This window comes from Phyllostomus discolor, chromosome 12 (assembly GCF_004126475.2).
Source record: "Phyllostomus discolor isolate MPI-MPIP mPhyDis1 chromosome 12, mPhyDis1.pri.v3, whole genome shotgun sequence".
In the NCBI taxonomy this organism is placed as follows: domain Eukaryota; kingdom Metazoa; phylum Chordata; class Mammalia; order Chiroptera; family Phyllostomidae; genus Phyllostomus; species Phyllostomus discolor.
In genome coordinates, this window is record NC_040914.2 from 76,220,469 (window position 1) to 76,244,238 (window position 23,770).

Below are 23,770 nucleotides of genomic sequence, written 5' to 3' on the forward strand. Positions count from 1 at the left end.
ATTAGAAAGACTTGTTACCATGTCTGAGACATTAAAAATAATGTTTTTCTCAAAATTTCTCTTACATAAATTGATTGGAGTGGGATGGCAGAGTAAGGGGGAGAAAAGAGAACTACGGGCAACTTCTTTTTAAAAGTGAACTTTAACTTGCATACCATAAACTGCACTATTTTGTGTCACACACTTGAAGTGGTTTTTAGTGTACACACAAAGCCATGCAACCATCACCACTGAGTCCAGGGCATTGTCATCGCTCTGTAAAGAAACCCCACGCAGTCACTCCCAGTTCTCTTTCCTCCCAGCCCTCCCTCCTCCCAGCCCCTGGCAGGCACTCATCTGTTTCCTGTCTCGATGGATTTGTCTACTATGGACCTTTCACATACAGGGAATCATGTAATGTCCTCCACATTGTAGCAGGCATCAGTATGTCCTTCGTTTTTATAGCTGAATAATATTCGACCACATGGATAAGACCACATTCTGTCTATCCATTCATCTGCTGATGGACACTTGTTTCCACTTTTCTGCTGTTACGCATCGTGCTGCTGGGAACATATGCCTGCAGGTTTCTGTGTGATGGCATGTTTTCATTTTTCTTGGGTACCCAATCAACCCAAGAAATTGGAGTGAAATTGCTGGGTCAGAGCAGTTAGTTTTGTTACACATTAAATTTGAGGGAAAGAGAGATTTGATTTATCCTCATGAGTATTGGATTAAATCACATTTGCACGAATTGCTCTTACTCTTTTTTCACGTGGATTTTGAGTAAATACTCACCAGATCTGGCTCCCCACTTCAGGTCTAATGTTTGTTTGGTTTAAACTGCATCAGTTAAGGAACATAATAGTGGATAATTTGGGGAGAGTTTGGGGTTATCATAAAAGCAAAAGATTTCATCTTTTAAATTTATGTTTCTTAATGTGATTGATTAATGTAAAATATGTTTCAGTGGCGGGAAACAATAGATTGAAATTAAAATGAACATGCAAAAGGAAATCAAAATTTGAGCATATTAGTGCCTGTAAGAAAAAAATATGGATTTTTTTCATATCTGCGTCTAAGTTCTTTAAATATGAGGCGATACACTTTGTGTAGAACATTTTTCTTTTTTTTTTAAACATTTGGTTTCTTCTTTTAAAAAAAAAAGATTTATTTATTTATTTATTTTTAGAGAGGGAAGGGAGGGAGAGAGAGAGAGAGTGAGAGAGAGAGAGAGAGAGAGAGAGAAACATCAATGTGCAGTTGCTGGGGGCCATGGCCTGCAACCCAGGCATGTGTCCTGACTGGGAGTTGAACCTGCAATGCTTTGGTTCACAGCCTGTGCTCAATCCACTGAGCTTTGCTCTTTTTTTTTTTTGAATTTTTTAAGATTTTATTTATTTTTAGAGAGGGAAGGGAGGGAGAAAGAGAGAGAGAGCGAGAGAGAAAGAGAGAGAGAGAGAGAGAGAGAGAGAGAGACATCAATGTGCAGTTGCTGGGGGCCATGGCCTGCAACCCAGGCATGTGCCCTGACTGGGAATTGAACCTGCAATGCTTTGGTTCACAGCCTGTGCTCAATCCACTGAGCTACGCCAGCCAGGGCTAGAACATTTTTCTTTAGCAAAGACTTTGAACAAATTTTATAACAACATTTAAAACCTATTGTTTCCCTCTTTTTTAATAAAAAAAGGAAAAAGAAAACATTGTTTTGATCAAACATAACTTTGATATACAACACAGATTGTTAGGATTGGGGCAAATTGCAGACATCTTTCTGATTTTAAATTTTATTTTGAATAAGAGGTCATAATTCAAGACCAGCCTGTTTTACCATTTCATTAGGAGAAACACTTTGTAATAAATGTGTTTCTCTGACACTGCCCTTGGGGAGGTCCCCCCAGCGGTTTCAGTGTGACCAGAGCTTGGACTGAGCAGCTTTAGTTGGTGCAGTGGCTTGGGGAAGATGACACAGAGGCTGACGGATGGAGTCGTCTCTAAGTCACTGCTGTGTGTGTCATGTTGGAGAAAGAGCTAATCCATTCATGTCTCTTGTATCAGATTCACTGCTGACCTATAGTGGCATCATCTGTTAAATATTTCTGTGAGATTTATGAATGCGCTGAAGATTGGATTAGCTGTCTCCTGCTGTGCCCTCCCTGAGACTAGAACAACTTGCTCAGCTGGAGAGAATGTCAAGTCAGCTAGTTTGTATTAAAGAAACATTAATATGCAAACTGCTAAAGGGCCATAGGCTTGTCTTTAGTTCCTGATTAGAGCCCAGAGCTATAACAAGACAGCTTGTTCTTATCTTCTTATAAAAATATTTAAGCACCTGAAGTTTTAGAGAACCACAGGTATCAAAATGGTTACTTCTGAAGAATTCTAAATGGTTTGCATGAATTGACATGCTGTTTTATATCAAATTTGGAGTTACTTTAATATACTGCAAAGGTACTGTATCATTTTATCCCAGTAATTTGCTTAGGCAGTTCCATCTGCCATGGCATAAACTCCAGTAGAATAAGAAAAATGTGCTAACTTTTGAGAGCAGTGAACAGTAAACTTATTCCCTAGTTTTTACTCTGTCTATCCTTGGAGGTTTTGGTCTTCGTGTACCTCTACTTGTATGAAGTACAGAAAGTGTGTTGGGCATACTCCTTCAAAGAGTATGCTGGCTAATGAATTAGAGAAACAAATGAGCAAACGTGGACCAGAATGGAATCTGTTGATTAATAAAGGGGTTTAGTTAGATTCTTAATGAAGAATTTAAATTTTTGTTGTTTATGCTTGTGGTAATTTTCAGAAAACTTGACTAATCCTGTGCATAAAATGTTGGGTACTTAATTTTAGTGGGAAGGTTGTACTTCAAGTGTAATTGGGTTAATATCAGAGATTGGCCTCATGAATGTTCCAAAGCCCAGTCAAGAAGCTGTCTCATATGGCAGATAGCTGTGATGTGCTCAGTGAGGGCGGTAAAATGTAGTTCATTTTACTGGGAGAAGCAGTTCATTTGTGAGGGGTGGTCCATCACAGCAATGGGAAGCCGAGTCATGTTCCCCGGGATGTTTCTGGTGCCCGGGACTATGAAGTAAGGTTAATACAAATTGCTGGATTCATAAAACATCAGCCTTATAAACATAAGGAGGGAAGTTTAGCCAAAAACATTTCTTGAGAGTTTATTTCCATAATTTGTTTTACATAAACTTATTTTTACATAAATTTTTTGTGTGATAACATTAAAACACATTTTATTAGTGATCATAAAGTGGCTACTAAGAAGAATAGGATTATAGACAGGTTAGTGACCAAAGTAAAATCAAGTTAATAAAGAGGAACTAGTGTAAGAATGTCAGTGGATATTTGAGTGTAACCATATAGTGAATGCTGCGCTTTTCCTAGATCGGAGAAACCGGGCGGGAGGACAGCCTAGAACAGTGTCTGGGAGGATGATGCCACTTCAGAGTGCATTTCAGAGTGGACAGCATGTGACACTGATTAGGGGCACCCTGTCTGTGCCCAGGGGTGACCACTCCTTCAACACTTGCTTTTTCATGGTTGAACTCGTGACAACATCCGTGCTATAAGCAGGCAGAAGTCACAGGGAAAGATGCCTGCCTGGCCCCACTCTGCTGTTGAGGTTTGACCTCCTGGCCATCCCGGCCTGAGTAGGTGGCCTTGGCCTTGGTCAGTGGTGTGTGGTCATGCTGTTTCTCTGAAAATACACTGGCAGCAGTGGGAAAAGAATCGACTCCACTACCAAGAGCTGTTTGTTTTTTTCCATTTTCCTGTATCATTATCCTCTTTGTGACTCAACCTTCTTGAATTGCCAGTTAAAAAACACCAAATTATTAACCTGTGTAAAGCTTAAAGATGTCACATCACTCCCAATGAGCATGTGTGTTTGGGCCACAGGTACAAAGTTACTGTGTCTAAAACCAAAAAGGGGTCAGGGGGTAGGGTGTTACTGGCACTGGAGGTGTCACACGTGAATGAGGTTCACCGTCAGAATGTAAATGCCTCAGTTTATAAGGGCTCAGAGATCGGTGCCAGATTTTAAATGCCACGTGATCCAGTGCTAGGAGGAAAAGCCTCGTTTGGCTCATTCCCGGCCCTGTCCCTCCCAGACTGCCGGCTCCCCTGGTCCTCACCTTCAGCACTTACCCATCACTTAAAAGCCGCAGCCCTTCTTTCCTGGCTCATCCTCTCACCCCAGAGTTAATGATGTTTTCTCCAGAGATCGTCTGGTGTAGGAGAGGGACATGGTGGAGGTGATAGTACATTGAAACGTTTGAAGCAGGAGTTAAATAAGCACCTTGGAGTGAGGGTCAGAGGAGAAGCATGTGAACACTGGGCTTGGGGAGTAAAAACTTGTTGGTGAACTTAAAGCTGGGAAAGGGCAGTCTAGAGATTGGCTTGAATATGGATTTAATACTATTTTGGAAATAGCTCACAAATACCTTGTACTCCGAGTATTAATGTTTGACCCAACACATTTCCTAAAGTAGCTTCTGTGACTGACCAGCCCTGCAGCCCCTGGAGGCACAATGGACAGCGTGGTCCTATAGCTTTAGAGCTCCAGGTGCAGCAGGGCAATGGTGTAGAGGCCTCCCCTGTAGCCTTTTCTAATTGTTCCTTTTTAAGTTTACACAGACATTCGTGTTCTCTGTGCTGCATGACACATTGCAACCAGCGCAGTAGTTGGACGGCCCTGTTTGTTATCTCACAGCTTGCGGGGCTGAAGTCGTGGCTCACAGGCTCACAAGGCCTGAGTCATGCTGCCAGCCGTGCTGGACTGGTATCGGGGGTGTTGGGGACGGTCTGCTTTCAAGGTTATTTGGGGTGTTGGCAGGATTGGGCTCTTTAGTTATAGGACCAATGTTCCTATTTTCTTATGGCTATTGGGCAAAGACTGTACTCAGGTTCTTGTCCCATTGCTCCTTTGTTTTACAGTGACCCTTTAACATCTCCATGTCCCCGTCCCCCTCTGCCACCATCAGAAAAAACTCTGCTTGTACAGGCCTTACGTGATTAGGTCAGGCCCACCTGGAGACTCCTCCACCCTAAGGGTGACTAATCAGTGGCTTTAATGGTATCTATGGGATCCTTTTTGTCCCATGACATAATCATGTGCAGAGGTCACGGGGCCACCTTAGTATTCTGCCCACCACACACTGCACAGCATGGCTTTAGTTTTGGTATTGTGTGTACAGCTGTCTGGTGCACTGGACTCCAGGTGTGTGGGCAAGACTCTCCCAGAGCAGGCTTCTCAGTCTTCTGACCACCTACTCCTTTGTAAACATGGAAGACTTGAACATTGGAGATATCAAAAAAAAATCACACTGATTTGTGTCATTTCAGACAGCACGTGTGTGTCATCATGTGTATGAGATGTCCTGTCCCTTAACTCCTAACCCCAACTGCCGCTCAGTGACACTTTCTCCTCTCCCAGGGATGTCTTGGAGTGAGTCAGGCCCCAGCTCTCTCCACCCCTTCACCTCATGGATGTGGTGGAGACTCTGAGATCTTTTACCGAAATGGAAGAACAGAGCAATCATAATTGTTCCCAAAGATGCGAGCAATTCCCCACCCCAGATTCTGATTCTGGTGAGATAACTGATGGCGAAGAGATGTAAGAGCAGAAGAATTGTGCAAATAATTGAAACCACGCCCCACTAGCACCTGCAGAAATGCAGGGGGTAGGCAGAGGGAGGCTGGGGCGGGACCTGAAATGTGGGGTGGGGACATGCTGAGGCTGTAATTTAGGCCTTCCTTGAACTCCATGCAGGTGGTCGTTAGCCATCTGGGTGCCAAATTGCAGAGAACTCGGCTCGTGGCGGGGCACAGACTCCTTCAGGGATGGTTGAAGAAATTTTTCACTTTAAAGAAGTATTTGAGCATTACTGGTAAAATCTCTGTAGTAGAATTGTTGATCTGAAATGTCCCACTCAAAAAACAAAACAAAACAAAAGTAGCCTGTACCAGAAAAGCATTTTACAAGAAAATGGTAGAAGGTACCATTTCTAGATTAAAATCTCTGTAATTTGTAGTTTGGGGAATGCCAATTCTTACAGATTTCTAAAATTCTCAAATTTTGTTCCATGCAATTGTGAAATCCTGATTTCATAGGAAGGATGACTTGCCGGAAGGCCGCCTGGCCTTCCCAGTTGTCCTCTCCGCAGGGGGCTGTGCATGTGGTTCAGAACACGCCACGCCTTCCCTTCTCTTTTAGTCATTCCAGCCCCTGCCCACCCCAGGATCGCACTGATACACGGTCGGGACGATCTTTTTGAAGCGTCTGTGTATGACATCATAGATATTCAGCTAGCAGATGGCCAGAGTTGACATGTTGTGAAAAATGCAGCTTTATTTTTACATAAATAAAAATAGCCTCCCAGGGCCCTGAAATACCCCAACAAATGATTGTTTATGGGGCAGATAATTATAAGTAGCACAACAATAAAATGTTTCCTGTATTACACATAGGATTCTTACTTTCTACCTCAAGTGGAAGAAATTAATAATTATTATTATTTTTTTGCCTTTTTTATAAGATTTTATTTGTTTATTTTTTAGAGAGGGAAGGGAAGGAGAAAGAGAGAGAGAGAGAGAGAAACATCAATGTGCAGTTGCTGGGGGTCATGGCCTGCAACCCAGGCATGTACCCTGACTGGGAATCGAACCTGCGAAACTTTGGTTCACAGTCCGTGCTCCAATCCACCGAGCTACGCAGCCAGGGTGGACATTAATTATTTTTAATTACAGTGAATCCGTATCCTGGCTCTTGAACACTTTGAACCATGATGTATGTATACAGTAATGCGGCCTGAAGGTTTCAGAACACTGCCTGAGATTTCCTGTTCCCTGAATTCTGTGTGGATTTGTTTCTGTTACCATCCATATTGGAACTATTTCTTTTATTTTATGCATATGTTGCTTTTGAATTCATACACAGTTTGGGCGTCTTTTACAAAGCCAGATGAAAGTTAGTTTGGGTGTAGGTGAAGAATCCACCTTGGCCCCAGCTCATGACCGCGATGAATCTGCTCTCTGCAGACTTGCTTAGAGATGGCAGAGGCCGACCTTGGGGACCCAGATTGACATGAGGTCCGTTGTATTGTGGAACTGACACCATGTTTTGTGTCTTTGAACAACCCTGAAGCATGTAGGGAGTCACAAAGTATTGCCTCCTTTTGGTTTGGTTGTTATCCTTGGGCAGAGGCTGAAACAGGTCAGTAGTCACCTCTCACAGCTGTGAAGAACTGAAGATGTAGTCGCCTTAATAGCCGACCGGCCAGCAGCTCTCAGCAAGGGTATGGTGGCATCTGAGAGCAGAGGCAACATAATTGGGGTCCGCAGGGGTGTCCAAGCAGCATGTTTGTGGAAAGTGGGCACTAGATCCCTCACTCTTTCCCCATGAGAGCTGCTGACACCTTGGGACATCGTGACTCTTGAGATGTTTCACGTGGCTGGCGGCCGGAACACCACAGGCAAAACCACATCATCTTTGGAAAGAGGTGAGGTGGTAGGTTAGGCTAGATTGGTGCGAGGTGGCATTTAGACTACCCAGCCTTGCACTTTATGAGGCCATTCATGCACAAGATGTGCATAGTGCTACTGTCCGCAGATATGGGTTTTGCTGTTTGCTTTGGAGGAGTGAGGATATGTCATATGAAGTCAGCTTAGTTGTCCAGTTGGGTTGGCAGAGAGCCCCTGAGTTGCAGTACTGCATGTGAAGAAGACCTGGTGCATAGTAGGTGCTGAGTAATGATTGTCTGGTTTCTTGCCGCACACAACCCACTCTTGCCCCTGGAAGAGAGATTTGTTTCCTAGTCTAGGCCTTGGGGAGAACAGCGTGACTGGGAGCCAAGGCTGACTGGCATTGTTGGCAGGAATGTGCGTCACGGTCTCAGGGGAATGTGTGTATGTGTGTATGTGTGTTGACAGGTGGGGAAGGAAGCATAACAGCGGCTGGTTGTGTTTCTTGGTTTTGAACCTGACCACGGGAATGTGGCCGTCCTTTTCATCTCAGTGCTTTCTCCTGTTCATTTCATTTTCCTGGCACTAAAATGGAGCCTCAAAACAAGTATGTGTATTTTAATGGTAAGAAAATTCAAGTTACTGTTGAAGGGTTTTCATTGTAGGTTTTTCAGAAGTGCCAGTTAATTTCATTGAAGATTTAAATGATTGGAATAGAAAGCAAGTTTATTTTTCTTATAATTCAACTGGTAGTTTTCTAATAAAGCTACTAGAATCTTTCTATTGTTTCACATGCCAAAACTGGACCAAGCAATTTTAGTAAAATAAATATACCCTTTCTGAATTGTCAAAAGGCAAATTTCTCAAATTTCTCAAATATTTATGTGGGCAGGTACTCTGTCTTGTTTTCCATTTGAAAACAAGACTCTTTCCATGACTCTTTGTCACTGGGAAGAAGTGGGGGTCCAGACGGGGACCCGGTTCCGAATCGGAGGTGAATTAGGGCTGAGAATGTCCAGGGAACAGAGCTGAGTTGGCAGGTGCACCAGCACGACTCGGGCGAGAAGTGCGCATCCTGTGGCCCCGCTGAACCTCTCCTTGCCAGGGAGCTTGGAGGCGCTGCCTGTCTCCCCAGGGTCCCGAGGATGGTGATGGTGGGTCCCTGTCCTCTGCTCCGGGGAGCTGGGTCTCCTGTCCCTTCCTGGGGCAGTGGTTTTCAGCTCTGTTGTTTGAGTTGCTGGAGCCTGTGCTTCCCGGCTGCCTAGTTCAGACTTTTTGCTCTAGAGATGACCATGTAGTCATGAGTCATAGGGCATTTACGTGAAGTTAGGAATGAGTAGGTTGTAAATAGGGTATAAAATGCCTTATAAAATCTTGAGATGTTTGATTGAAATAAAGTTTCTAGATAATTTCCTGCATTACCAGAGAAATTTTAAGTCATTGTTTTCTGGACTGGTAAGAAAAGTCAATTTTTAGACTAATTTACTTTTCTGGGGGGAAGCAACAGTATTCCCTGAAATAATAACTACGGTAGCAGTTTAAAACGACATTGTTGATCCTCCAGAATACTCCAGTTACATTTCTGGAAGTCTGTCCACTTTTGTCCTATCAGCTTTTGTCCATAGGCAAGGGGCCAGCAGGGAGTGGGGTCGTTGTGGGACTTTGAAGCTGACATCTTACGGTGGCCCAGGAAGGAAACAGCCCTCGAGGGCCCGCCGAGCCCACCCCAGCCCCTCTCTCCAGTCTGTGCTTCTCATGCTCCGTGTTGGACAGTTGCCTCCTCAGCTAAGAGGGCAGCGCCACACTTTTCACTCTGGGCCCTTCGGCACTGCCCTTCACAACGCCGTTGGCAGAAACCGGTCTGTGGGCCCTGAGGCGTTTCTGGTTAATCAGTCTTACTGACGAGCAGGTTTTACATAAAGAGTGGCTTTCATTTATAAATTGTTTTTGTTAATTTTACATCATGGTTTGCCTTCAAAAGAATTAAGTTGCATAATTGAAGTCTTTTTTTCATTCTTCCTGTTGAAGCAATTTGAAAATATCTGCCTTCACACACACTCATGTGCTTCCTGTGTCCATGTAAATGGGCAGCCACAGCGCTGGCCTGCGGGCGTGTTTTCTTCATTGTTCCTGGAATTGTGAGGCTCTTCAGTGCGTGACATTTGCAGGAAGCATGGCTCTTTCTCCTGCATGTCACCAGGGCAAAGTGTAGGGTTTAGACAAGGTGAAGTGCTTCTAGTACAGGTGTGAGTGTCAGAGCCCCCCACTCCCCCCTCCCCCCACTCCCCAACAAGCATGTGATTCCAGAGGCTGGGCGGGGCCTCTCCACCACGGTGCCAGTGGGAGACCTCTTGGTGCAGGGACACAGCTTTGGTGGAAGAAGAGGATGGGGTGTGGAGGACAGCCCAATAGGAAGCTAATTCTCAGGGCTGGAGTAAGAAGTAAGGTTCACAGAGAGTTTACACAGACCTCGAGTAGTCATCCCTTCTTGACTGAAGGGCCGCCCTGCCTGCATTCCTTCCACTCACAACCGTCTCAGTATCACTTGGACAAGATGTTGACTCGCTGTTGTGGAAGACAACACTTAGCTCTCGCCTGGTGTTTACATTGCTTTGAATATGTTATGTAAACATAGAGGACTTGCTAAGCAGAGTTCACTTTGCTTGTTATTCCTGAGAAAGGCCATTTCAGTCTTCGGCAGTGTTGGCAGTTAGGCTGAGACCCCAGCTCACCGTCTGGGCACTGGCCCGTGTGCAGTGTCGATGGCAGTCGGGGAGGCAGGATAGCACTGTCCAGGACCCCCTAGGGGTTCAGAATGCGGCCACCCTTTCCTGAGGGCTTACATGGGATCCTCTTGTTTAAATATTTAAGTCCAAACATGCATGGTATCAGTTATAGCATCAGTACCTGAATGTGGGAAGGTTTGCACGCCATAGATTCTGTCCTGTGATTTAATGCCCATGTGCCCCTGGTCCTTCCTGGACTGCTAAGTAGCCCCAGAGGTGACCAGTTGTGTTGTTACCCCATCTCCCATCCGTTTGCTGTCAGCACAGATTGTGCTACTCCCTGTTCAGTTTTCTCTACTCACCTCTTTGGCCAACTCTTCCTGCTCTGGCCACACTCGCTCCATTTCATTCACATAGCCCTTCCCAGCCCAGGCCAGTGCAAAATGCTTCCTCCTCTGGAACCTGCTTGTGGGTGGCTGCTTGCAGTCCTCTTGTTACTGAGGCTGTCTCTTGTCTCCATCTGAAGTGGTCAGCTCTGCATCTCTGTGGTGTGGTGCTTCCCCTCTTGCAGCTGCCACCTTTCTGTTTATTGTACCCCCCCTCCCCTCTGTTCATCAGCTCAGTATGGGTAGTTCCGCTGGCTGACTCAGGGTCTCAGATATCCATGAGATGTATCCATGAATTTCAGTGTGTTCACTTACAACTTGACCCGGAGCAGTGTGGAGGTGATTCTGAACCAGGTGTGGGGAAGCTTGGCCTATCATTGTTTCAGCTAGTGAGGCAGCCAGCCACCGAGGGGATCTCAGGAATCCTGCATTCTAGCAAGCTCCTCACTAAGCAGAGCCTCCATTCCTCAAAGCCCTCTGTCAGGAGGGGCTAAACATCATCAAGAGGTTCAGCCTCCTAGGCCTGATTGGATTGGAATGGTATGCTGGGGTTTGGTGAATTTGGCCCAAGTGGGCAGAGTTTGTTTCTCGGAGCCTCCCACTGATGGGGAGAAGCATAGATGGCCTTTCACCCCCTCACCCTCCAGTCCTTGGAGTCCTTCTGCTGTTCCTTTAGGTCACTGTGTCTGAGGCACATCTTTGTATCCCATCTCAAGGACTCTGGCGTGAATAATGCAGTTCCCACTGAGTCCTTCAACTGTCTATAACCAAGTTTTGAACTAAAATACAGTTTCCTGGTCCCAGAAGACTGTCCCTCTTCTCTTTAGCAGCCCTCCCCCAATTCTCTCCTCCTCTCTTACCCCGTCTCTTCTTCTTCTCCTCCCCGCTCCCCTCCTCGTGCTCCTTCTTGTACCCTTTCTCTCCCCAGCCCCACTTTCTCTCTCTACTTGCTTCACGCCTTGACTGCTGCAGGTGGAGGGTGGATCTTCTTTTTGGAGTAATTAGACTCAGTGGCAGGTATAGAGTTGCCCAGTGAAGTATTTGTAGATAATTAATAAATGCCCAAGATGTTAGAGCCCTTCTGGCATGCCAGCTGTGACCTCATGATAGCCCCTCTGAAAGTCTAATCTCATCGAATTTAGAACATGTATTTATTTTGTTTTCCCGTAGAAAGGCTAAATATAACAGTAGCTGACTGACCTTCAGAAAAAAGCATATATCTGAGCATATGCTCATGGCACTACCTCTCCACCGCAACTGTCAGTGTTTCTGAGAAGTGAGGCTGCTTACTCATCTCTCACTCTGGGTTCCAAACCTCAGACCTGTGATTTGTTTGCTGCCCTCAGCCAAAGCCAGGAGCCACCTCAGCCACCTGCAGCAATCCTTCACCCGCCGATGCACCCTGCGGGCTACGGGGACACCTCACCCGGGCACCTAGCCTTGCCTGCTATCCCTAGAAATCTCACGATTCAGGAGCGGGGCTTGGTTGGGGGGGGGGCGCTTCAGTGAAGGGGACAGGGTGTAGGAGTCATAGACAGCTAGCCACTTGGTCTTTTGCTCTGCTCCAGGCCTTTGGCAAAGCAAGGCAAGCTGGCCACCCTTTCTGGGGACCTCTTCTGTGCATGGAGGCTGGAATGTAAATATCAGGGCGTTTGGGAATGAAGTTCACGAGAAATTTTGAACTAGTGATAACTGTGGCTGTGACATGACTCGACAGCCACAGGTCTAGTAGACACTCCAAAGAAAGCTGGAGTCTCTGAGATCCCAGCCAGCCAGAAGGAGGTTCTAACTCTGCCTGTTAATGTCCCTCCCCTCCCACAGTGGCATACTTGCACAGTGATTGTCCCTTGCACCTTAACTTGCTTTCCTGTTAGGGTCAGAATAGATTACTTGTAAGCTGCTGAGTTTCCAGGGAGAATCGATAGTTCTTTTGGCTTGTGATCATAAGTGAAGTGCTTTTCCTCCTGGGTGGGAGGGAGAGCTCGCCACCTCACTGCCCTCCCTCTTCTCTCCCCACATCAGCGTTATGCCTAACCCGTGATTATCACTGTGGCTTTGCCGAAGGTACAGAAAGTGGGGTCCTTCCCAGTCATGAATGTTGAGGTCTGGGTGTTTGCATTTTAGATGACTACTGAGAAAGCCAAAGGCTGGGGCATGTGGACGCAAGGCTTGGGGGTGTTCAGTCTGTTACTAGGAACTGTTGAGATCTTAAAGTCACAAGTGGTGTGTCTCCACAGGGTTAAAGAAAGAATGAGTAGCAGGAAAGGAAATTTGGTCGTGAGGAGAGGAGAGGGGTCACAGTGCTCTGAGCAGGAGGTTGGAAGGTGCTTCTGATCTGTATATTTCCAGGTTCACTGCTGGGAGGTCAGAGGGGTGAAGGTTACACAGCAGGACAGGGGAAGGACTCAGAGTGAGGAGAGGAGAGTATGGGAAGCGTAGCAGCCCTGAGCCCTTTACTCATGCTGAGCTGGCTGCTGCCCCAGCTCCTCAGCAGGTCAGAGCAAGAGCTTACATCATGTCAATAGTTTGTCTCATTTAGGATTGCCCAGCCTCCAGAGCACTCTTCTCAGAGCAGTCCCAAGTGGAGATTGAGTCACAAGTCCTCTAGACACAAGACTGTGCCTTGGTTCTCATCCCAGAGATGGGCACTCCATGTGGCTGTCCCAGGCTGGGAGCCCAGATTCAGCCTGAACCTGAGTGGCTTCCCTCTGTAATCCCCTTCCGGGTGCTCTGAGACCGCTCTGATGTGCTGCCCTCTGGATGGCGGGACAAAGCTGAAAACAAACAGTCTTTTTTAAAAGCTCTTACCCTGCTGGAGTTGTAAAAGAGAATCTGGGGTTTGTCTGATGTCACCTCTTCCAGATGCATGGGTCCGTGTGTGGAATCCAGGCAGCGTTGTCACCGGGTGCTTCTGGGGGCCGCTGCAGCTACCTGTTATCACACTTGTGAGAGCTCTGGCTGGGCAGGCCATTGGGTAGGTGGCAGATGTGCCAGCAACACACAGCACTCTGCCTTCTGTTTGCTTTTAAGTGAGTTAAGAAGGTGGGCTTAGGCCTGTGGAAGCCAGTCTCCACGGCAGAAGAACATTTACATGTTATAGCATGTTACGTTAATCTTCCTGAGATGCATCAACAGAAACCCAGGCCAGTTCTTTGGGAACGATGTCCTTGTTTCTATTCTTGGTCAGGTGTAAGGTCCCACACCACTGTTTTGTGACCCCAGTCCTCCTGGCCAACATTTGGGAAGTTGGGGGAGTGATTTGCTGACCAGCCCCCACAAGTCCTTCCTGTGTATATTTGAGCCGAGCTCTGGGCCCTTTGGAGTATGTGAGCTTATCTGAGACCTCCTTCTCTCTCTCAGAGGACTACCCCAAACGGCACCTGGCTGGGTGACGAGAACAACCCCGAGATGCGGGTGCGCTGCGCCATCATCCCTTCCGACATGCTGCACATCAGCACCAACTGCCGCACGGCCGAGAAGATGGCGCTGACGCTGCTGGACTACCTCTTCCACCGCGAGGTGCAGGCCGTGTCCAACCTCTCGGGCCAGGGGAAGCATGGCAAGAAGCAGCTTGATCCCCTCACTATCTACGGCCATCCGGTGTAAGTGTGGGGCTTCCTGTCCTCTGTTCACCCTGCGAAGGAAGGACCTGGCTGCAGGGTGGGCCTGGGAGGCAGGACTTTTGGGATGAGTCAGGACCTCCACTATTGTGTTGAGGGGACACTGGTGTCAGGACTTGTCACAGAGCAAGGAGAGGGGATTGTAGATAGAGCATTTCCTTTAGTAAATGCCACCTGTGCCCAGCTCAGAGGAAACACACTGGGAGTGCGGGCCTTTTAGACCCTGAAAATCATTTCAAGTAGCTTCTGACAAACTGCATGCGAAACCAGCTGACTTCAGCCCCGCAGGTGGGGGTAAAGCAGTTCTCAGATGAACAGAGAGTTGTAGGAGTCGCCACTTTTTCTAAGGGACATGAAGTTGATGTGTAGTTAGCTGTGGCATAGGGTCTGTGTTATAACTACTCAGCTCTGAAAGCAGCCACAGACCAAATGTAAACAAATAGGCATGTAAACGTGACTTTCCGAAGCAGGCAGGGGCTTTGTGGACTATCTGCCAGCCCATGCTTTAGAGCATGATGCCTAGTACAGAGGGCACCACTCAGATCTGTGGGCCTGGCACAAATGTGTGTGCAACACATGGGTTTCCATGGTGACAGGGTACTGTGTGATAGCGTGTGACAGTGTAACTCACAGTGCGAGAGGTTACTATTGGGATGCAAAGAGGAACAAAAGCAGTTCTCAGTTGTACGGTGCGCAGTCAGGTATGTGTGAATGCTGTGGCCCCGAGTGCATCACAAGAGGCGGTCAGCCACACCACAGTGGCTGGAGGCAAAGGCCCGACAGAGAGCGGTGGCTTGCGCAGAGGCTCCAATGATGGCCTGGGTTGGGCTCTGGGTTTTGTAGGCGTGATGGTCTTTTGGTGGTGGGCTACTGTTCCCATAGGGAATCATGGCTCTCGGCACGGGGTGCCTCTGATTTGGAGAGGTGCCTTGGAACACATTGGTTATTAGGCAAAGCATGGAGAACATTCCATGGTGGAAGCTGGGCAGGGGTACTCATAAGCATGTAGGGATGGGGACAAGGGGACATGCTGTGCCCAGGGAGTCCGAGTGGCATGGTGGAAGCGCTGTGTGGTCCGAGTGAGCTAGTCCTGCTTCCCTGCATGTGGGGCAGTTGGCTGCCTTCCGAGCTGTCCCTTATTTGGGAACCATTGTAAACTGCCGCCTTCTCAGCGCTAAACTTCAGGTGGACTTTTGAAAGGTTGAAAGTATTTGTTGACCTTTTTTCCTTTTGGCCCAGTTTATTGTTGATTGTTACTCAAAAAATGGGACAAATGAACAGACACATCAAAACTACTGAGCATGAGCTTAAATAGTGGCAGTGTGGGCATTGGATACTTTCTTCACGCCCACCTCGGTCTTAGCTGTTTCTTTGCAGACTCTGGGTGACACGGACATTTTCAGTGATCCTCAAATGGTCTTTCTCCCCGTGTCTCTGTTTTCACGTGGCCGACCTCTCTGGGTCTCCACTGTCATCTCCCTTGAACTTGAGATTACATTAGTAGTGATAGTGTGTTTTTCATTCCTTTGCAACTGATAAGCCCTGTGCCAACCCACCAAGGATGCAGGGTGCTCTGTTCATTTGATTTCCTCTGTCCCCTTTCCCACAGTGTGCCCCGCTCCTCTGTGAGCCTCATTGTTTGAGAACTGGGAGTCTGGTTTTATGATTTGAACTGCCAGTGTCAGCCAGGGGCTGTCTTTCCCTGTGTCTCTGTCATTGCACAGCCATGTTATCCTGGTGCCTCTGTCATCACATGGCCATCTTCTCCCTGTGTCTTTTCTCCTCTCCTTCTAAGGGAACCCGTCATACTGGATTTAGAGCCCACCGTATTCCGGTATGCCCTCATTTTAATGTAATTAATCACATCAGCAAAGACCCTCTTTCCAAGGGAGATCAATTCTGAGGTCCTGGGAAGGACATGAATTTTGGGGTTCATGTCAGCACAGTACACAGGGCCTAGGTTCTTTAGAACTTCGGTAATCAAATGTGTTTCACACAGCTTCTTGGTGGGGGTCCCATCAGTTGTCTGTGGGGAGGCTGAAGCACCGTTTGAATGGAGAACTGGGAGGAAGCTTTGGTCAGTGTAGGCCAGTGGTGAGGCAGGAAGAGCCTGTGAGATGCAGAACAGTTGGGGGCCTGCTCACAGGTCACCTGGGTGCTGTGCTTAGAGAGGCCTGACAGTGACATTGGCCTCTCTCCTCCTATGAACTGAGGAGTGGTGTCACTCCATTGTGCTTATCTTTATTCAGCGATCACCACTGATTGGGGAGAAGGGGCTAACCTGGCCTTGAGGCTAGGACACTGTGGATATGCGAGGTGTACACGGTGCATCAGTGAGGCACGCTGGCCCTACCCACACGAGAGAGTGTGCCGGCCAGTTTCCTCTCACTCAGAGTGCTGAAGATTTCTGTTGTTTTTATAGGCCAGTCACTATAAAGTCAAGACTGTAATTTTAAGAAATAAATTGCTGGCACTCAGTTTTCTGCTTCTCTTTCCCCTGGAACTTGAGATTACATTAGTAGTGATAGTGTTTTTCATTCCTTTGCAACTGATAAGCCCTGTGCCACCCACCAAGGATGCAAGGGTGCTCTGTTCATTTTATTTCCTTTGTCCCCTTTCCCACAGTGTGCCCCAGCTCCTCTGTGAGCCTCATTGTTTGAGAACTGGGAGTCTGGTTTTGTGATTTGAACTGCCAGTGTCAGCCGTGGGTGTTATGGAAAGGGAGAAGGCAGTTAATCTTTAGGAGGTGGCCAGACAGCTTCCTAGGAAGGCAGATGGGCTGACTCACAGGGGCCATCTTTCTGGAGGTGGCCCAGGGGGCTTGCCCGCTGAATGGCTATCCCACAGAGATGTTGAGGGGGCTGAGTGGCTCACCCTCCAGATGACGTGGTTCTGCAGCTCCCCAAGGACCCCGTGCCCTGGGGCAGTGAACCAGAATTGGCCTTAGAGATGCGCTGTCTCCTACGCAGGGCAGCCAGGACGACAGCCCAGCTGAGGGGAGTCATGGGGGCAGAGGCTGTGGCGTGAGATCGATGTCATCATCTTCCTGGTCTCCCGAGTCCCCCCAGTGGGTCTCTTGGGTGCTGTTGAGGGCCGTGAGGCACTTCCTGGGCTTTATGCCATGACCATTTCTTTTCCACTTGGGTGGATGCTGGACAAACCTGCATTTTAAAGCCGGATCTCACTCCTAACTGATAATTCAACTTGTAACTGAAGTAAGGATAATGGCATTCATATTTCATGAGTTTTTCTTATGAGCATCAAATAACTTCAGAGGTAAAATGCTTCACAAGTGTGAATACCAGGTAAATTCAGATAAAGACAACTTTAGGAAAAGTCAGAACAGCAGTGTCTGTCTGGCAGCAGGTGTAGTCAGGAGGCTGCCCCCTCTGCTCTAGGGCTCCTTCCTGGAGCTGGCCCACCAGTGCCACAGGGTTGCTGAGGGCGGAGCTGACCCCAGTGTGTCCTCCCCTTAGGGCTCTCAGCGGGGAAGCATTTGTGTTGCTGATTCATTAGTTTTCCTTGGCAGCCATCAGGGTGGCATTTGTCATCCAGTTGAGTTGCTTTTGGAAGGAATTATGTAATAGGATGTCTTAGGAGAATTTAGAAATGGATAATGTATAACTACGTGAATGTATATTTTTTTTCTCCAAAGGATGTAAAGTAGGTTTTAAACTGGCAAATTGTTTTTTTAAATTTATTTTTATTTTTTAAATATATTTTATTGATTATGCTATTACAGTTGTCCCATTACCCCCTCTTCATTCCCCTCCACCCTGCACACCCCCTCCCACCCATATTCCCCCACTTTAGTTCATATCCATGTGTCATAAGTTCTTTAGCTTCTACATTTTCCATACTATTCTTGCCCTCCCCCTATTTTCAGCCTACCATCTATGCTACTTATTCTTTGTACCTTTTCCCCCTCTCTCCTCCTCCCACTCCCCTGTTGCTAACCCTCCATGTGAGCTCCATTTCTGTGGTTCTGTTCCTGTTCTAGTTGTTTGCTTATTTTGTTTTTGTTTTAGGTGTGGTTGCTAATAATTGTGAGTTTGCTGTCATTTTACTATACATGTTTTTTATCTTCTTTTTCTTAGATAAGTCCCTTTAATATTTCATAAAATAAGGACTTGGTGATGATGAACTCCTTTAACTTGACCTTATCTGAGAAGCACTTTATCTGCCCTTCCATTCTAAGTGAAAGCTTTGCTAGATAGAGCAATCTTGGATGTAGGTCCTTGCCTTTCATGACTTGGAATACTTCTTTCCAACCCCTTCTTGCCTGTAAGGTCACTTATGAGAAATCAGCTGACAGTCTGATGGGAACTCCTTTGTAGGTAACTGTCTCCTTATCTCTTGCTGCTTCTAGGAATTTCTCCTTCATTTTTACCTTGGCTAATGTAATTATGATGTGCCTTGGTGTGTTCCTCCTTGGATCCACTTTCTTTGGGACTCTCTGAGCTTCCTGGGCTTCCTGGAAGTCTATTTCCTTTGCCAGATTGGGGAAGTTCTCCTTTATTATTTGTTCAAATAAGTTTTCCACTTATCGCTCTTCCTCTTCTCCTTCTGGCACCCCTATGATTCAGATGTTGGAATGTTTAAAGATGTCCTGGAGGTTCCTAAGCCTCTCCTCATTTTTTTGAATTCTTTTTTCTTCATTCTTTTCTGATTGTATGTTGTTTTCTTCCTTCTGGTCCACTCCATTGATGTGAGACCCAGCTTTCTTTCCATCACTATTGGTTCCCTGTGCATTTTTCTTCATTTCACTTATTGTAACCTTCATTTTTTCATCTAATTTGCGACCAAATTCAACCAATTCTGTGAGCATCCTGATCACCAGTGCTTTGAACTGTGCATCTGATAGGTTGGCTATCTCTTAGTTGCTTAAAAGTATTGGTTCTGGGGCTTTCATTTGTTCTTCTGTTTGAGCCATATTCTTCCCCCCTTTTGGTCTGGTCGCACCTGTTACGTATGAGGGGCGGAGCCTTAGGTGTTCACCAGGGTGGGGCAACCCAGTTGCTGGGTTGTGACGCTGTATGTGGGCGCGGGGTCCGAGAGGGAACAATGGCACTTGCTCCGTTCTCTGTCAGACTTCAGTCCCTTCCACCGCTTCCCCCAAGTAAACTGGGCCTTGCAGGTGCTGATTCCCATGTGGGCGGGCTTGTGCACCCCGTGGGTCTTTCCAACGACCTCTCCTGTAAGGCTGGGAGTCTCTCCCTGCGCCTCAGCCCCCACAGGTGTTTTCATTCAGTTCCCCGAGGCTCTATTTCCCGGCATTGGGACCCTGGGACTGCCAGGTCAGCCAGCTGCCTTGCGCACAGTGCCTTGCTTCACAATTGCCGCCTGGCTGGGTCTGCCGGTTGCCACCCCTCGGCCGGGGTCTGTCAGCTGCTGCTTGTGCACCCAGGGTCCACCCGGGATGCCTTATGCTGCTGTTCCCAATGCTCTTTGTGCCGCCACTCCTCTCTGCCCGACTCTACCCCTCCTACCGGTCTTGATGAAGGTGTCTATTTTAACTCCTTGGTTGTCCGACTTTCATACAGTTCGGTTTTCTGTCAGTTCTGGTTGTTACTCTGTTTCTAATTGTTATTGTCCCTGTCATGGTTGTGCGAGGAGGCAGAGTGTGTCTACCTACGCCTCCATCTTGGCCGGACATCTTTTGTTTGCCACAAACTGGTTTTTACACAGTTGAATTTACATGTTAATGTTGTATACACCCATATATTCTTTTCTGTTACTAACACATTTTTAAAATCGGGTATAATTAATTAATTCCCTGAGTTATTCAGAAGGTTTTTTCCTTGAGTGTGAAGGTATGAGGAGAATGAAAATGGTTTGTAGAATGTTTCTCTTTACTGAAGCATGCACTTAATAGGATATTTGGATACTGTGATTGCTGTTTCTTTTCTTGAGTTGGAGACCACAGTTGTAGTTGGGCTCCTCTGCAGCTACAGGCAGTAGTTGGGTTCTGCTGTGACCATATAGCTGAAGTTCTGACAGTTGCACCCTCTGTAATTACAGCCAGGAATTGAGTTCTCCTGCAGCTACACAACTGCATTTCACACTCAGGTTCTTCTGCAAAGATAGCAAGTAGTTGAGTTTTCTTGTTGTTAAAGTTGGTCACTAGCCCAGAATTTTGAGAGGTCATCATCCCCTGTGCCTAAAGCCATACCCAGCATGTAGCAGTCACTTAGTGGGTATTGATTAATGATTCTGTGATTATTTTAGAGATGACCTGAAAATCAGAGCAAGAGTTGCCGCTTCATTTATATATTTCCTTTTATGCACCAGGATTGCGAAGTGCTGCTAAAACTATCTTAGGTTTTGTTCTTCTGATCCTATAAATCCCCTCCTTAACCCAATTTCCTTTTTATTTTATTTAGATTACAGAAACTTGGTTTGGTTTTATTGTATATAGAGTCAAAGATGTCTTAAGCATAAGCAAGAATGTCTTTCCAAGACAAAGGAACTTTGATACTTATATAGTACTGGGGAGAACAAACAGTTCCTTTGTTTTGATTAATTGTAGTATTTTGGTCTTCATAGAAACTGGTTTTAGGAGTTAGGCATCAAGTTAATTCTCAGTAGATGGTCCAAACTTAAAGCTCTTAGTAGTCAAAACAGGACGTTTTTCAGCTTAATCTTTTTATTATTCAGTTTTTGAATTTCATCCATTTGTTTTTCCATTAATCAGTGAAGTTTCATCACGGGCCAGCTAGAGAGGAGGTCACCCTGCTGAAAGCATTTCTTGTGGTTCCCACGTTCATGGACCATTACTTTCTGTTGATTCAGCATAAAGAAGATTGTGAAGTGACTAGTGTGAGTTGGGCAGCGCTGGCAATGAGTGTCTCCATTGTCATTTATTCTTCAGTGGCCTCCCATATCACTGGGCCCCTTGTTCTTGATATGGGGTCTCTGGATGCCATTCAGTCACATCTTGAGGGCTGTCTGTAACGTAAGATGTTAGCAAATGTGGGTACCAGGAACACGCTCTTGGGTACAGGGCAAGCTACTGGAGGACTGCAAGATGCTGTATATACCCTCTGTGGCCAGCAGTTCAGTGGAGGTACTGCCTGTGTATCTGGGGAGTAAAAAGTCACCTCTGCCCTTAGAGAGTGTCTACCCTGATCGGGGAGACACCCGGAGAGTTACATAAGCCAGGCTCAGACTCAAGTAGCAATGGGAGAATGTCTTATAGTTTTCCAGTTAATCGACAAACGTTGAAGCATCTACTCTGGGCCTGGATATTCTGGTTCTTGGCATACATGGGTGAACAAAAATAAAGATCCCTGTGTCTGTGAGGGAAACAGAGTAAACACAATAAATATACAAATTCTTCAAAATGTTAAAGACCCAGGACAGGGGTGGAGGTGGGAGGGACCCTTAGGGCCAAATGGACTGGTTAAGGGTGGGATTGTAGAGGTCCTGTTTGAGCCAAGACTTGAAAGAAGGGAGGGAGACAACTGGGAAGACAGGAATGAGCAGAAGGAATTTTGAGCTGGAGTCTGGAGAAGCAGTTTTGATAAAATTGTTGGGCACCTTGATTTTCATGTTCGACATCCAGGGAGTTAGAATAGAGAGAAGCGTTGACTGTAGAGCATCTGGGAAGCTCATGTAAGCCCTCAGCGCCTAGCTTTGTGCCTTATTTCTCTCTGGTGTGGGTGGTGCCAGAGTTATTTAAAAGTTAACCTAACTGGCATGCCTGAGGGGGAGGCTTGCAGCCCCAATCACATTTTTGTGTTCAAGTTGTTCCCAGACAGCTAAAGGGAGGCCTTCATCTTGTGGTGTTTATTTGGGATGTGCTCTTCCAGGTCACCTCTTCTATAAATTCGGAATCACGGAATCTGACTGGTACCGAATCAACAGAGCATCGACTCCAAATGCCGGACAGCCTGGCGGCGGAAACAGCGAGGCCAGAGCCTGGCCGTCAAGAGCTTCTCCCGGAGAACGCCGTCCTCATCTTCCTACAGCACATCAGGTACACTGCGGGGGCAGCGCGGAGCAGTTCGAGCTGCGGGACTCGGGGGAGAGTCCTGAATGAGGCTACTCGCCTGCAAAACCTACAGCTGCTACTTGGAACCCAGTGACTTGAGCCTTAACTCTGGGCACACATGTGCAGTGTAAGTTACTTAGCAAATGCTGCTTATGTGACAGGTTAGGGTTCCCTCCCGGAGGCACTAGAAGAGGGCATGTAGACCAGGGCCACCACACACCGATGTTGCCTGGCGGGGAGGCAGAAGCATGGGCTCAGTGAGGACCACATTGGGTGCTGTACTGAGCAGTTCCTTTACTTCCTCTGTCTGCCTAGTCATTTACCGTGTTGCTCTGTGCCAGGTGTTTGGAGTAGGAGCAAGCACAGCCACAGTTGGGTAAGGGTAGCATTCAAGGTGCAGCTTTTAAAAAAAACCACACGAGGGAGATGAGCATAATTATATTCCCTTGGCCTTTTGGTATTTATGTGGCTGAAAGGATGAAGAATGAGTTTCCAAGCTGTCGCATCTAGTCTCACGCCCCCGCTAATGAACCCTTGTAGGTACCTCCTTTCTGCTCAGTTTGCGAGAGGCCAGAGGCATCCTGGTCTGAAGGCTGCCTCCTCGTGAGTGCTGGGATCAAATGGGTTCTGAGAGAAACACAGAACATACTCCTTTTTTAATCAAAAATTTTAAAAAGAGTACATTGCTTTGTATGGTCTGTTGATGTAGTTCTCTATTTTAATATACTGCATACTTGGCTAAAATTAGGTAAAGCAAATAGGTGGCTCGTTAAAGGGCCTTCTGGGGTTTCTGTCACTGTTTTCCTTCTGCACACTGTGAGCCCAACAACGCAAATCTGTCGTTCAGGCTACTCTGGCCACAGAAATAGTTCGGTAATATGTAATTAAATCAGGATTTTATTATTGGTAGTATTTCCAGCTGGGGTGTCTTGCTTACTTTGGAATTATCAGCTGACATAGAAAGAACTTCCAAATAAATGCTTATAAATCAGATTCTGAGCCAAGGTTAGTGCTGCCAGTTTGAACATAAACGATAAAATCACTATTTTCAAGGAATTTTTTAAAAATCAATTTATTAAAACACTTGTATTTTATCTAACAACACTATAAATTTATATGTGTACTTGAGTTTAAGATGGCTACATTTTATTGCCTGAAATACATTCAGCTGGTTTTTTCCCACAGTCTCACTGGCGAGTTGAAGACCTTAGGTGGGCGTCTATTTAGTGCCCACTATTTTAGAGTTTCAAAGACTAGCTCTTAACAATCCTCAAACTGCAAATCTGTGTGGGCAGCTGGTTTTCTCTAGGTGCAGAGAAGGGCCAGGCTGGGGAGGGTAGGAGGCCCGCTGGATGGCCTCTCCTTTCTGTTTCAGTCTCTTCCGGTGGGCGGCGTGGCCCAGGGCCGCCTCAGCGCCACCCCGGGGCCTCATGTCAGCGTGAGCACCCTTGTCTCTTGTCACTTCCCACGGGTCTTGGTCTGTTCTTGATCAAAAACAAGTCACCAGTGAGAGTTTTTGCACTGGATTTTGTTATCAGTATGAGTTACAAAACATGAATTCCAGCTGGTCTTCATGTTGTATAATTAAAG

The 23,770-nt window shown here is 46.7% G+C and overlaps 1 protein-coding gene across 1 annotated transcript in view; it reads left to right on the top strand.

The window, feature by feature from the left end:
• Positions 1-23,770, top strand: part of LOC114488252 (BTG3 associated nuclear protein) — a 123,724-nt gene that overhangs the window by 62,039 nt on the left and 37,915 nt on the right. The window contains 5 exon segments of the mRNA XM_028501939.2: positions 13,928-13,935; positions 13,937-14,169; positions 17,551-17,555; positions 21,999-22,046; positions 22,049-22,165. Of these exon segments, the coding sequence (XP_028357740.1) occupies positions 13,928-13,935; positions 13,937-14,169; positions 17,551-17,555; positions 21,999-22,046; positions 22,049-22,165 (411 nt within the window).